Raw genomic sequence first — 15,038 nt, forward strand, 5'->3', positions numbered from 1 at the left:
CCTCAGCATGGTTTGATGAGCAGTGCCATGTCCGTGCCCAGGATTCGAACTAACGAAACACTGGGCCGCCTGCAGCAGAGCACGAGAACTTAACCACTTGCCCACAGGGCCAGCCCCACAATCCTTATTTTTAAAAACCTTATATTAAAAAGTATATTTTATTAAACAGTTCTTACTTTCCCTTTGAAGTAAATATTAATTGCAATTTTAGATTACAGTTACATTAATTGTACGTTAATGAATACAATTAATTGTAATACATTAATTACAGTTTTAGATAGTAAAATCAGAGGAAGACTGAGGTTATTTTCTTTTCACTTCTCACTTCTTAGTATTGGAAATGGAAGTTGTTCTGGTACTATCTATTTTATTTTAAGATAAAACTACAGGTAAGGCTGGCATTTGGAATTTGGGGGATCCACTAGACTGAGACCGTTCTGTCTTTAAGGATTATTTTGACATTGTGAAGAATCCCATGGACCTTTCCACTATCAAGCGGAAGCTGGATACAGGGCAGTACCAAGAACCCTGGCAGTATGTGGATGATGTCTGGCTTATGTTCAACAATGCCTGGCTCTACAATCGTAAGACGTCCCGGGTCTATAAGTTCTGCAGTAAACTCGCAGAGGTCTTTGAGCAAGAAATTGATCCTGTAATGCAGTCCCTTGGATATTGCTGTGGACGCAAGGTACAGTTTAAACTTTTTCTGGAAAACAAATTTCCCTGGTTAATCTAGCCAAAAAGGAGTATTATGATGATGTAATAAACTCGATATTTTGGCCATACCTGTGAGCTGGGAAGTACCAGCTGTAGTCTGGTCTTTTGTAAAACAGTCACCTTCCTGAAGCGATGTAGTGGATGATCAAGCTAGAGGAGCTTATCGGGGAGGCCTTGGGTTTGGCATTTCTGCCTGCCCTTGTTTCCGTTAATCTGTCTGTAATAATGTCTCTTAGACACTAACTCTGTTGCGTTGTATCCAGAAATGTCTTTAAATAGCTATGAAAACCATTAGAAAACTATTTGGTGTACTAACAGAAAAAACTGACAAGCTGAATGTCACTCTCCGTAGTGAACTAAAATGTTGCATGACAGTAAATGGGATGTATTTTTAGTATTTTCTCCTTTGTTTTTGCAGTATGAGTTTTCCCCACAGACTTTGTGCTGCTATGGGAAGCAACTGTGTACAATTCCTCGAGATGCTGCGTACTACAGCTATCAGAATAGGTAAGCATCGAGTAGTTTCCTGGGTTGGGGGGAAAAAGGGAAGGTCTTATTAGGACCAGGCATGCTCTCCTGATTGTGGCCCACAGACATTATTTCTTTGCTGAAGTTCCAATGAAAAGGGTCACAGTTTCAGTGCTTCTCAGTCACTCGGAGAGCCCCATGGTCTCAATTTTAAAGCGTGCTTATACAGTATAAAACATTTAAGCTCAGAACTGCTTGTTAGACTACTTGGATACATGCTTAAGCCTTGGTCTTTCTAAAATGAAACCATATTAAGAAAGAGTCTAGAGTGGAGAGTAACTCTAATACATACCTTTTTCGAGATGTTAATAAAATTGAAACGTATTTTACTACTCCCCATGTAAATATTTGCCTAGATAATTTGGCCTGGACAGTCTGATGGGAAGACTTACATCAACGCTAATTCATTAAAAAGATAAAAACCATAGACTTTTTTTTTAACCAGTAACACAAAGTAGAATGAGATCTGGTGTTTTTTTGAGTTCAGGAGTAACTGCCCTATTATAAGATGGCCGTTTCAGGTTTTTTGAGTGGTAGGTATGCTTGAGAAATATTTGCTGTTCTCTTTAAATCTGAAGATTAGATCTCCTATCTTAAGTAGAGGGAGAGTGAAAATAATATTTTTTGTTGTTCATTCTCCATACAAATACAACTTCCGTAGTTTTGGGGTTGTTTTGAAACTTAAGCTTATTTGTATCTCTTGCTTTAAGTGACCGCACGTTGCCATAGCGTGAGGGCATCATACCTTAAAGCACGGGCTGTAAATCTTGGTCAAGTTCAATTACATTGCCTCCGTTTTATGAATTGGCAACTGGATTCTTCATGTGACCAAGATGGAGGAGCTTTGTGCCTGTTCTTTGTCTTTAAGTTCAAGTATTAAATGTTAGCATTAGGGTTTGATGTTTTGATTATTTTGATCTTGTTTGCTTATAATAATTACATGTGTTCTCTTATGTTGAAGAAGATAGGTAGAGGGATTTTTGTTATTTGTTCAAAGGTACATGCTCAGGCCTGAATGATTTGGAATTTTGAAGTTATTTTTCTTCCAATTATATGTTTTTTAATTATTTTCATTTTTAAAAATATCTAACCATATTCAAGATAATAACTCCCATCAGAATCCTATTTTTTAAGAAAAGAATTTTTGACCTAAAAATGTCTCAAGAAAAGGTTTGTAAACCTTCCCTAGTTCACTTATGCTGGTACTGTTCAGTATAGTGAAGTGCTGGTGTGAGGGAAAAGATGGACAGCCCCAGAAAGACTCTCTGCGGGAAGTGCAGCCCATACCACGTCCTGCTGAAAATATTGTAACATTTGCAGTTGCATTTCAGTCTTAGCTTGCCCTTCTGTCAGTAGAAGCATTTTAAGACAAAATTTGAAATGGTACCCTAATCCCTTCGTAATGGAATCTCTCCCATAATGACAAGTGTTGTTCTGGAAGTTGTGGCCCCTCCATTTACAGTTTTAGCCCCATGACTTTCAGCACATCCCATGATAGGTCAAGCTTAACACTCCTATCCATGATAAGGGCCCAGCAGCACCTTCCCTGGCAGCCTTGGTTATCAGTCTTCAATGAAATAATGAATAGGAATTCCCTTTGGAAACTGTTATGTGCCAAGCAAAATAAAGTTAGGAAATTTCTATATTTAGTTTTATTTCTATATAGAACTTCATTTTTACTGAACAAAGTGATGTATTTTTCTTAAGAGTAGAAACATAAAGGAGTTCTGTTTTATTAATAATACAGTTTAAAAGTGTAGGCATGTTGCTCCTCAGCTGAATCTCACAAGGTGTGCTTTCTAGAATACCAAATTGAAGAGGTTGACATGTTGTAATTCTGAAAAAGCAGTGGCCTAATTCTACCACGAACAAGATAACTGCTGACATTTTTATTCTCAACTTTGACTATTTGTGAACACTGTGGTGTTCTCTTGAATAACGGTTTGGGCACTTAAAACAGTAGAAGATCCTACAGACCATTTAAACAAGTGAAACTAACATGTAAACTAGCACATGGTTATATTTTCACTTGTTTCCATACTTCAAAAATTTGAAGTAACTCATGTTGGGAAAATAGCTCTCCAGATTTTTCAGTTATCTATAGATAAGATAGATATTATCTATAGATATCTCAGTTATTTTTATATACTGATATGGTACTTAAAACAATCTGCATTTGAAAATTTACTCCATACATTAAATTACCCTTTCAAATAAACTATGCAGTTACGTTGTGCTAACTTGAGGTACCCAGATGTACATCATCATCGGATTATGTGGAGTATTTTTCCTTTCCAATTCCATATTCATCAAATGGCTTCCTTCACACAAGGCGGAGTGTCAGCTAGGCTCTTACGGTTGAAAAGTGAATTTCTGAGCCAATTTGTATTTCCAAGGTGAATCAGGTTTGGACTAGGTAATAAGATAGGGGTATTAACATCTGTCACCCACTGATTGCCAAGGTGGTTTCAGCCGATTTGGCTAGATGGGTGACCGTGCCCTCTCCTGTGAGTTGTTGACTCCTCTCAGAAGGGTGAGGCCTTGGCTCCTTCCCTCTCCCCTTCTTAATCCTGAGCAGGTTTGACTCTCCCATGTCCCTGGCCTTGCTTTGGGACAGGCACTACAGTGTATTAACTCTCTGTCCCCCCTAGTTTCTGACCCTGAGGTTCTTCAGGGGTGGGAATTAGTTACACACAGAGAGCTTAGGCTTCTGTGGCCACTCCAGGGCTGCTGTTCAGCCCAGCGCTTCATTCTGGGCCAGTTTCCTCCACTGGAAAATGCTGGATTTGTGATTCTTGTTTCCTGGATGTTGCTGGACTTGATGTCCTGCTTGAATAAAAGCTAAGTTGTCCAGAATTTTAAAACTGTTTAGGTTCATGTAATTATCATGGCAATTTCATTTCAAAATGTGTTCAGGGTCCTCTTCGCTAGCCCGCAGTTGCTGGTGTGTGATCATAAAATGAACTGGAACATTCAATTCCAAGTTTTATTTTTAGAAGGAAACTATTTGGCATTGAGGGGACATCATTTTTGCATATTCTTGTGGTTGCTGCTGAAGTGGTTGATCGTGCCTCTGCTTTAAATCTTTCTTGGTTTTGCTGATCATGCCCTCCTGCACGTGGAAATTCTTACTACGTGATTGCAAGGCTCCATAAGAATATTTACAAAATAATAATATTCCTATAGTTCATTCAGAAAAAAGTGGGTTTTTTTTAACAGCAATGTTAATCTCTTTGTTCTGGTCAGAGTTTTTAATCTTGGCAGAATTCATTGATTGAATTAGTCCTAAATAAACTGGTCCCAGCAAGAAATTGTCATTAATCCAGTTGCTGCTCACAGTGGATCTGTCATGTTCCTCATCAACAAACTGAAAAATTGGATAATCTTGAGATGTGTGCATGCTCTAAAGTTTTATGCTTTTAATTTACTGTATGTGTTTAGTCAGTGAAATACAGCAGACAAAATGTTTGATGTGTTTAATTAAGATTAGAAGTAGAATGTGTGGGGGACCTATTTTAGTGGTAATGAAGACAAACTGGCCAGCCGGTGGCCTAACCCTCAGCCGTTTGTCGCCGTGTGTGCGTGAGTGAGTGAGGCTGCCAGCTGCCGCGTCTCCTTCTGCGCTTGTTGGTTCAGTGTGGCGCTCCGAGTCTCGTCACAGTGTCTTTAATACTAATCCTCTCGGCATCTTGTAGATGTAGTTTTAAGCACTAAAACCGCATTTTATTGTGCTGCCGTCGCTACCTTATACTCCTCCTTTTTTCTTGTATAATTCACCTCCATTCAGCTTGTTTATTTTTACAGTATTCTTGTGTGCCCATCTTGTTTTATGCAGCATCAGCCTGCATTTTTGTTGATTTCTCATTCATGTCCTTTCCAAACATTTAATAGTTTTTATTTTAATTGTTCTTATTTGATAGCTTGAGCCCAGGCTCTATATTATCTTACAAGAAATTGGGGTGATGGATAATTTCTCAAATGCAGATTGTGCTTTAAAGATTAACTCTCTAAATTTGCTTAACTTGGATTGTCACCAAGTCAGAGCAGTCAATCACTGAGTATCTCAGATTGATGAATGATTGGTCCCAGTACCAAAAAGTTTAAATCAAAGCTTAGAATTCAATTTTAAAAGTCTTTAAGATTGGTCATGGATTTACATATATTGTATTTCTTATACAATATATCACATTTTCTTCTCTGTATATTCTTATTGATAAATGGCTGGAAAGTCTTTGACTTCGACTGCATTTCTGTTAAATGTTTGTCTAGAATATGGATTTGGTTTCATTTGTATTGTAACCCAATTAACCAACTGATTAACATGAGAAAAATAACAGGAAAAAATTAAAACCAGTTCTGGGTGCTCAACATTTTCATACCTTTAAAGATCTGGCTTAATACCAGAAGTAAAATCTCTGAATTTGCTGTTAAGCATAAATTTCCCGTTTTGAAAAATAAAGATATTTCAGTTTAAATTGTTTTTATAAGGCCTTTTGTCAGACTGTTTTGTTCAAAGTAAATTTTTTCCATCTCAAACCCTGGAGTTATGTTTAATTTTCTTTAATAATAAAATTCAAACTCCTAAATTTAAGCTCCTTGCAATTCTATTATTAACAACTCCTTGAAAACATTTGCATCTTGGAGCTGGCTCCAGCCCAGTCGTTGTTAGTGATGATGGCCTGTGATGTGTGCAATGAGACCGAATGCTAATCAATGCTTTGCCTTGGCTTTCTGCTCTGTGTTGTCTTGGTGTTTGCGTCTTACCTCCATGTCTGTGCTGTGTTCCCGTCCCTGTTTTCTAATCCTGCCCCTCCCCACCTGCCCCTCTTCCTTCCATTGTCCTCACTGACCCATCAATCAACCAACAACGCCCCCCCTTCGTCGTGGTGATCTGCCCTGCTCTGATTGGTGGCTTCGTTGCTTGGGTGGCTGTGTGTTATGATGGACCAGTTCACCCAAGTATGGCCTTCTTGCTGACAGGTATCATTTCTGTGAGAAGTGTTTCACAGAGATCCAGGGGGAGAATGTTACCCTGGGTGACGACCCTTCACAACCCCAGACGTAAGTATCATCCTGTCGTTTTTCTTGAGGTGACTATTAATTGTTTTTTTCTTCTTGTCCATGATTAAAAGGGAAGTACCACTGCCTTTTTGACTTCTGTGTAGTGAATGTTTTCATGTTAACTATGCCCACGTTCATGCTTTAAGCTGTAGCTGTTTTAGCTGAACACCATTCAAGACTGTGATGCAGTAGCCCCCACTGCAGTTCACGGGTCTCTTTCTCTACTTTGCTCTCTCTCTCCTTTTAAAACACTTGCTTTTTCTTAGTGACTGTCAACCTCCATTGGAAGAAACTGTAAATTTTCAGTTACACCTAAGAAACCAGAGAGCGTTACTCACAGAACTGGTAGTAGCAAAAATTGAGTCTTCTGTCCATTTCCTGTCTTGAGCATTTAGTCGATCTTCCTCTGAAACCCCCATCCTTTAAGTTGGAGGGCTAGTAGAAGGCAGATGATGAGATCCCAAAGTGTGAAGGTGTCTCCTTCCTGCTGGAGCGTTGACTCTTGCTCACTGGCTTCAACATGGACAGGCATGAGTTGGTTTATTTATTTCTTTACTGAGTTCACCTTTTCCTCCCTGATGCTTATCCTCTGATGAAGTTACCTTTGAGTGGCCAGGTTGTCAGAATGTGGCAAGAAAAAGCATATCCACAGACTGGGTGGTCAGCTCATTTATATGCTTGAGATACCTAAAAGCCTGCCAGCCAACATATCTGTCCAGGACTGCCAGCGGTTGGCCGTTCTCTCTTTTCTCCTGACTCTACCATGATTCTTGCCACACTAGGAAGTCTACTAGCGTGGCTGTCTCCCACCGAAACAGTTTGTGGCAGTGTTGGACACTTACTCTGCAACTCAAGTTTACTTTATTCAAACACAGAACAAACCATAGCCACTTGTAAGACATACAACCCAAAATGACAGAAATTCTACATATTCCATTTATTTTTATATCCCTTGTCTTTTTTTTTTTTTTAAGATTTTATTATTCCTTCTTCTCCCCAAAGGCCCCTGGTACGTAGCTGTATATTTTCAGTTGTGGGTCCTTCTGGTTGTGGCCTGTGAGATGCTGCCTCAGCATGGCTTGATGAGTCGTGCTTGGTCCGCACCCAGGATCTGAACTGGCAAAACCCTGGGCCGCCGAAGCAGAGCATGAGAACTTAACCACTCGGCCACAGGGCTGGCCCCTCCCTTGTCATCTTAATGCTTTGGTCCAATTGTGTGATTAATAATTGGATTGTATGGTTCTGTGAATCAGAAATAATTCACATATACACTGATCCTAGCAAAGGACAGTAGAAACCAAATACTGAACCCTCTAAGAATAAGTAAAATATTCCCAAGTAAATGCTGACCTTGCGTCATTGAGGGAATATTGTAATTTAGAAGAATTGGTTACACCAATATCCGTCAAATTCTGTAGCCATTCACCACATAGATTTGATTGAAAACTAACAGGTTTGAATCTCAACACAATTTTGCCATCATATTTTGACTAGTCTTAATGAAACCTTGTAATAAGTGATGATGATGGTTGGGAAGAAATATTCCAAGGAAGAGAGAAAAATAAGTGGTGGTGCTTTCTATGGAATTCAATTTTATATATTCATACTATCATTACACCTACTTAAGATTTCAGCTGACCATCATTTACTTTTTATTTGAAGAAGTAGTTAGAGAATCATGTCCCAGAGACCCTATAGTTTACAGTCAACAGATATAGTTAATTGACATTTTTCCTTTTTTTTTAAACAAGGACAATTTCAAAGGATCAGTTTGAAAAGAAGAAAAATGATACCTTAGATCCTGAACCGTGAGTATATAGCTATTTCTTTCTGACTTTTAGATTTTATTTTCAGGTCAGGAAAGTTCCTCCTTCTGATTGGCTTGTGGGAGAAGACAATGGAAATACATTGTCCTGGGTGGAAGTTATTTCAGATATGGATTCTTTTTTAACTCATACAAAATATATATGTCTCTGTAGCATGCTCTCTGGTTACTGAGTTCTAACAGTGATAAGATTAGAGGGAGGTTTTGGTTCTGTTAGAACCTCTCTAATAACTTGGTCGTTGATGTCTTTAAGAAGCCGTTTAGAGTGAATCCTTAGAGACCAAAGATAGGAATATTTGGTGGAGTAGTGCTAGTGTCCTCTAAAGGGAAATTTCAGAAAGAAAACCTGTTAGAAACCACTCTCTGAAAACAAACAATGGGAAGCCTGTTGTAGGTTCTTGCTACGGTTGTTGGTGTGGTATATTCCCGAGGGCCATTGTCAAGTACTTTATATTCCTCCAGTGATCACTGAGAATGCTGCGTTTCCAAAGTTTGCTTTGTGATAACCCCTAAAGAGGCTTCAGAGCTCCTTCAGTGTGGTAGACCCTCCAGGTCCCCAAAGCCGAGTCCTCAGGGTACCCCAGTGTGTGGAGACGTCACTGTGGTGAATGCCCATGCAGAGCTGCTTGGTGAGTGCAGGCTCCAGCACCACTGGGTGTTTGGGAAATGTGGCTGTGGTGCGTCCAGGCTGAGAAACAGGTCCTCCCCTCCCTGGGCCCTGACCCCTCAGCTCCAGGGAAGCCTGTTGCTGCTGTAGAAGATACAGACTTTGGGCCAGCCCAGTGGCTTAGTAGTTGAGTTCGTGGACTCTGCTTTGGCGGCCCAGGGTTTGCAGGTTTGGATCCTGGCTGTGGACCTACATACCGCTTGTCAAGCCATGCCGTGGTGGCATCCCATATAAAGTAGAGGAAGATTAGCACAGATGTTAGCTCCAAGCCAACCTTTCTCACAGAAGACACAGACTTTTCACCCAGGCCTCATTTTCAAGCCTCGCTTTCCTGTTGGGAGCTCACTTAGTCTCTCCTACTAACAGTGCCCAGGTAGGGGCACGTTGGTTACCAGAGCCTGAGCCTTAGCAGTGTCTGGGGTGCATGGGAAGGTGCGGTGCCCCTGTGTCTTTAATGACCAGTGGATTGTTTGTCCTGGTTACCCATGTCCCTGGTCACATTATGTCCTCCCTGCACATAATGCGATTTATATTCATTTTTCCATTTCAAAATACATTACATTGAAATACTAGGTGCCAGGCAGTGGGGGATACACGGATGAATAAGGGTGCGCTCCATCCTTCAGCTGTTCATCTTCCAGTAGAAGAGACAGCGGGATCATAGCACAGGCAGCAGCAGACAGTAAGGTGGTCCAGAAGTGAAGGGTCCCAGCCTGGCTAGAGTGACGTCCTGGAGAAGGTGATGCTTATCTGGAAGCAGGTGTTGGGGGAGGGGCAAACATTATAGGCACAAAGGAGAGAGAACACAGAACTTTCAGTGACGCTACAGTAACAACACTACAGGTGAGCATGAGTGGTCGGCAGGTAGGGAGTGTGGATGGAGCCCCAGGAGACAGGAGGCAGAGGGTGCTCCATTCTTTGACATGTAGATTTCCTCCTGTATGTGCTACAGTAGTTTTGAAGAACATCGTTGGTTTTAGTTCTGGAAAGATCCCCTGGATCAGTTGAGGTGGATTCAGCAGGAGAGGGAAGAACTTTGCTCTCTAGCAGGGAAACTAGTTAGGAGACTGAGAGCAGTGACTGGACAGGAGGTGGGAGCCTGACCCTTGGGATGAAGAGGCCACACCATGGGGTCGGAAAAGGCTGGCCTTGGTGGTGACTTAGGTAAGCATGTGAACCGGAAACACAGGAAGGGGAAGCAGGCCGTTGGTTAAGAGTAGTTAGGAGTGAGGAAAGGTCCAAATTCAAAATTGATCGAACGGGTTCTAGAACATAAGTATATCATATTTTTTTTACTTTCCTCTTCCCCAGCGTGGGAGGGCAGAGTTGAGAATGGGGTATCTTTGGAGCAGGCACAGAAACTGAGGGAGTTGCTGCCTGTTAACCTTTTAATTCTTAACCCAGGGGATGAGCTGAAGTGCTGAGATTTCAGAGAAGGCACTGGTTGGAGTGATGTAGCACTTGAGGAAGGAGCAAAGCTGGGGAACAGCCACCAGAGGCGGGGGGGGCGACACAGCAAGGACTGCCACAGAACACTAGAGGACGGCCAGTTAGTGCTGCTACTGTTTTGCAGTTTTGTGTGTGTGTGTCCTTTTTTCCTCCAACAGAACAGGTACAGAGAAGCTGAGTTAGGCTGGATTTGTGGTTGAAGGCTTGCTCAGCAAGGGCAGTGGAAAGATCAGGGGCCAGGGACTTGACAGACAGTAGCAAGAGCAGGCATCAGGTTCCAGGGCTCGTCATCTAGGCTGATAGGAAGAGCCTGAGCCCGGGATAGTTCGGGGCCTTCCGCAAGGTGTAAGTTTTGGGGGCAGTAAGGGAGTGGCTAAAAAGAGAAGGTTTTGGCCTTCGAGCATGTTGGCAATTAAGGTTCCCAGGTGAGGTAACGGCCCAGGTGAGCCATGGGGTGGCTGTGGCAGAGGACGGGCTGTGCGGTGGCCCCCTTGCTCTCCTGTGTTTACTCAAATCAAGGCTGTTGCTTACCAGTCCGCTTGGCGCCTGCCACCTTTGTAACTGACTCAGAGCCGCCACTGCTGTGCCTAGGCCCAGGAGGAAGCGTCTGTAGCACTGAAAGTGGTGCTCTCTGTTGTTTCAGTCAGTGGAGGCGCGTGCAGTCGCCTGGAGCAAGCATTGGTCTTGAAAATATGTGGTAGTGTCAGAAACACTGGCCCATAAAATATGCCTTTATCATAGAAATTTCTTAAAGTAAAGTTTCATTTCTGATCGCAAAGGAGATTGAGAGAAGAGAGGAATGAGGCATTTGTACAAAGAAGAGGGAAGAAAGCCACCTTTTCCTAAAGAAAATATCATACTGTTGCATTTTTAAAATACAGCCAAATCAATCACCAGATCATTAATGCTGCAGATAATCGAAGTAATCAAGAGGATGAGGTGTGAACACAGTACACAGGCTCCTGCGGACGGCTCCGCTGTGGGTTCCACGTGCATTACAGTGTGCCTTCTTTGTCTTCCAGTTTCGTTGATTGCAAGGAATGTGGCCGGAAGATGCATCAGATTTGTGTTTTACACTATGATATCATTTGGCCTTCAGGGTGAGTAATTTCCTGTGAGCTTGGGAAGGGGAAGTGAGCTCTGCAGAGTGGACGGCGGCTGCTGCTGCTGCGTTTCATTCATTGTTGTCAGAGAAAAGCAGCAATTAAGACAGATGACAGTTGGTTCTAAATTTAAGTCTTCAGTGTTTGCCCGCTTTAGGAATGGCAGGCTTAGAGCAGTCCGCCTCTTCGCTGTTGTATAATGATGCGTTAAACTGCCAACAAAGTGTTTTAATGCTGTATTTCACTGGTTTCGCAACATATACTTTTTTATATAATCTGATCATACCCATTATTTTTTTGCAGCTTCGTGTGCGACAACTGCTTGAAGAAAACTGGCAGAACTCGAAAAGAGAACAAATTCAGTGCTAAGAGTAAGTTGTAGAGGATTTCTGTGCCCTGCTTTATGTGTTGTAGACACTTGTATAAATTTTCCCAGTCTTCCTTTGGTTCCTCTCAATACGTGGCTTTGGAGCTTACTTGTCCAAGGCATCTGTGAGTTTATTTTCTAATCCTTTGTGTTTTTCTTCTCCTAGCCTTAAAGAGAATCATTTGGCTTGATCTTATATGAAAGTCAGCTTTATGATCTGTCCGTGTTCTAGATGGAAATTTAGAAAGCTTCTATATGTGGTAAACTTTGTAAATTATGAGAGAGAAAATTTGTCAGCAGATCCTTCTCAAGTTACTTAGAACCCCACCCCCCCAACACAACACCCACACTGACGTCCTGTTGTGACCAGCACACTCAGCCCGGGGCCTGTGTCGGGGCGGCCATTTGCATGTCAGTAGGTGTGGACTCTGCTGTTGTGAAGCAGCAACCCTCTCGGGCCAGCTGGGGATCAGCCGCTGTCCACCAAGGACTGGCAGGCCTGGTCTGCATGAAGACTTGGGCATGTCACTGCTGTATTTAGAGCTGCTGCTGGTGTCTGTACATAAGTAAGGAAACAACCTCTTGCTCCTAGAAGTGACTTTTGATAGGTGGTCTTGATATTTTTATTTTTTATTTGCTTATTTGAGGAAGATTAGCCCTGAGCTAACATCCGCCACCAATCCTCCTCTTTTTGCTGAGGAGGACTGGCCCTGAGCTAACATCCGTGCCCATCTTCCTCTCCTTTATATGTGGGACGCCTGCCACAGCATGGCTTGATAAGTGATGCATAGGTCCGCACCTGGGATCCCAACCAGTGAACCCCGAGCCACCAAAGCAGAGGGCACGAACTTAACCACTACACCACCAGGCTGGCCCCTTGATGTTTTTAGAGGTAGCATTCTTTTTATAAGTGTACGCTATGTAATCTTTGTCAATTCAGTTCCCAAGTGCTAGGGGCCACCTTACGCAGCTTGGCATTCCCAGGCTGTCCTTTTACAGAGTTAACGGTAGACTCAAATAATAAGAAAGGCGCCTGCAGCAGCACCTCTAAAGCTCACTGGCCCAGTGCTCTCTGCAGCCCCTGCCTTTCTGCAGCAGGACAGGTGACTAGTCCACTGCTCAGGGCATCCCCAACAAGAACCAAGCCATCTCAAGAGCTGAGAGTAGAAGAGATGGGATGGAGGGAGAGAATCACGTACCAGGGAGGGTAGCAGGCAAGGAGGAAGCCACTCTGTAGGCTTCCAAGTCACTGCTAATTCAAGATCAAACTCTGTCGTTACCAAAATCCACAGTTATCCTGTAACTTAAAGTCACTGTTGTAAGACCTTTTGCAATATTGCTGAATGCACTGGCTATTCTAATATTTCTCTTTAGATCAGTGTTTCTCAGCTGAGCCACCATTGACATTGGGACCAGATAATAATTTCTTAGGGGGCTATCTTGTGCTTCGCAGCATTTTAGCAGCAGCCCTTGGCCACTGCCCACTAATGCCAGTAACACTCCCTGCCCCATCCCCCAACCCCCCCCCCCCCACCACCACCACCACCATGAGTGGTGGCCGTTGGAAACATCTCCACACGTTACCAAATGTCCCCTGGGGGGACCCAGTTGCCCCAAGTAAGAAGCCCTCCTTTAGAGGATCCATTCTGAGGGGGATCACTAAAGCAGTCAGCAACTTAGAGACAGTTCTCTGGGCCAGAGCTTCAGTGACCAAAGCAGAATTGCCCAAAGAGGTAGGCCACAGTAGAAGTGTCCTTGCAGCTGGAAGAGAGATGGGGAGGTATGGGGGCTGGTGCAAGAACCTGGGAGCTTGCCCAGCCCCACCACCAACCCTATGTCCCAAGAATGGTAGAGAAAGACATGAGGACCTTTGGTAGTTGAGCTTTAAAGATCGAGAGCATTCACCTACAGAAAAGAACTTTAAGAAGTCTAGTGATTCAAATAAAAAAAGCCTTATTTTTGGTTTGAACACTTGTTAGTGCAGTCTTTGCGAGTGTCCACAGGTCACAAAGGAAAGGTTGCCTCGTTCGTACTTGCACTGCCTTAGAGTTGACAATAACTTCCAGCTGTTGGTCAGTGAGTGATACTCAATGACTGACCATCCACCCACAACCCCCTCCCTACAACACATCACACACAACTCAACTCAGGTAGTTAAAGGGGAAAAGGAGACAACTACAAATGCATTTGAGGTCGAGTAGGAGAGTTTTTCAACTATGTTGGGATATGAAAAGCCTTCCTAAAAAAGATACAGCCTGGAGATCAGAAAGCAAAAGGCTGAAGGATTTGATCACATAAAGGGAAATAAAAGGCCTCCGTCACACACTGTGGGTGAAAATGTACACTGAATGCCTGGGGCCTGCGGCTGAAAGTGTTCATTTTAGACTCAGCACTTCGACTTCTCTGCATGTATCCCACCAAGATATCTGCCCATATGTATAAAGGCACGTGCAGGACGTCCACTGCAGCATGTGAGAAGTGATGGGAAATGGAAACGAGGAGCCAAAAGGATGCAGCTGCTTATGGGCAACTGCGGAGCAGTGTAAGAATGAGGCAGAGCTGTGTGTGCTGAATGGAAAGAGGTCTGAGCCCTGACATCCAGGGCAAGGGCCTGCTGCACAGATGGCCGTGCAGCCTGAAACACATGTTCACGTGTGCGCCACACGGATGAGAATATAACCTCCTTTCCCCAGGAAAAACTGCACTGCCACTATTCATATCTTTAAGCACACGCTGGCTGCGCTCTTCATTTTCACTGTGACTTTCTACTTAGGGGGACATAGGAGCACCTCTCCAGCCATCAACATCTTCACAGTGCTCAGTTTGGTGCCTATAATAAGATTGTCATAAATTGTCTCCTTTAAATGTCTGTTTTCTTAGTACTGGTAATTCAGATGATTTGAAGAAAAAAGTAGAGACCTAATTTTAAAAGTTTGTTTCTTCCATTTGCTATTTGAAAATCATAGTGTGTGGGGTCATAGTTTCACAAGGGAAGGGGAACTCCCTGCACTGTGGCCGGGTGGCCCTTCTTAGCTGTGTCCTCCCTGTCTGGATTGGAAACTGCCTCACGAGGGAACAAAACTTGCTCGGTGACAGTCCACATGGGGGCAAGAATGAGTGAGAATTTTCTTCAGGGGCTTCACAAAGAATGGGTGAGACAGCCTGAATCCCTTTGTACCTCATTCAGTATTTTCTGGGATGGCTGTCTCAGCCATGGGGGGAGTGCAGTATAAGGGGGTTGAGAGTGTGACTGCACAGCTGTGTGAAGTGTGCATCTTCATCAACGTGTGAAACAGATCATAAATCCACTTCCCCTCTTTT

The 15,038-nt window shown here is 43.0% G+C and overlaps 1 protein-coding gene across 2 annotated transcripts in view; it reads left to right on the forward strand.

Moving 5' to 3' along the window:
• The window catches only part of CREBBP (CREB binding protein), a 131,050-nt gene that overhangs the window by 102,114 nt on the left and 13,898 nt on the right, over nt 1-15,038 (forward strand). For both annotated transcript variants that reach the window (XM_023616421.2, XM_023616423.2), the window contains 6 exons: nt 449-688; nt 1,136-1,224; nt 6,226-6,306; nt 8,058-8,114; nt 11,270-11,347; nt 11,654-11,721. In XM_023616421.2, the coding sequence (XP_023472189.2) occupies nt 449-688; nt 1,136-1,224; nt 6,226-6,306; nt 8,058-8,114; nt 11,270-11,347; nt 11,654-11,721 (613 nt within the window). The remainder of the gene's footprint in view (nt 1-448; nt 689-1,135; nt 1,225-6,225; nt 6,307-8,057; nt 8,115-11,269; nt 11,348-11,653; nt 11,722-15,038) is intronic.

Source organism: Equus caballus, chromosome 13, assembly GCF_041296265.1.
Source record: "Equus caballus isolate H_3958 breed thoroughbred chromosome 13, TB-T2T, whole genome shotgun sequence".
Taxonomy (NCBI): Eukaryota; Metazoa; Chordata; class Mammalia; order Perissodactyla; family Equidae; genus Equus; species Equus caballus.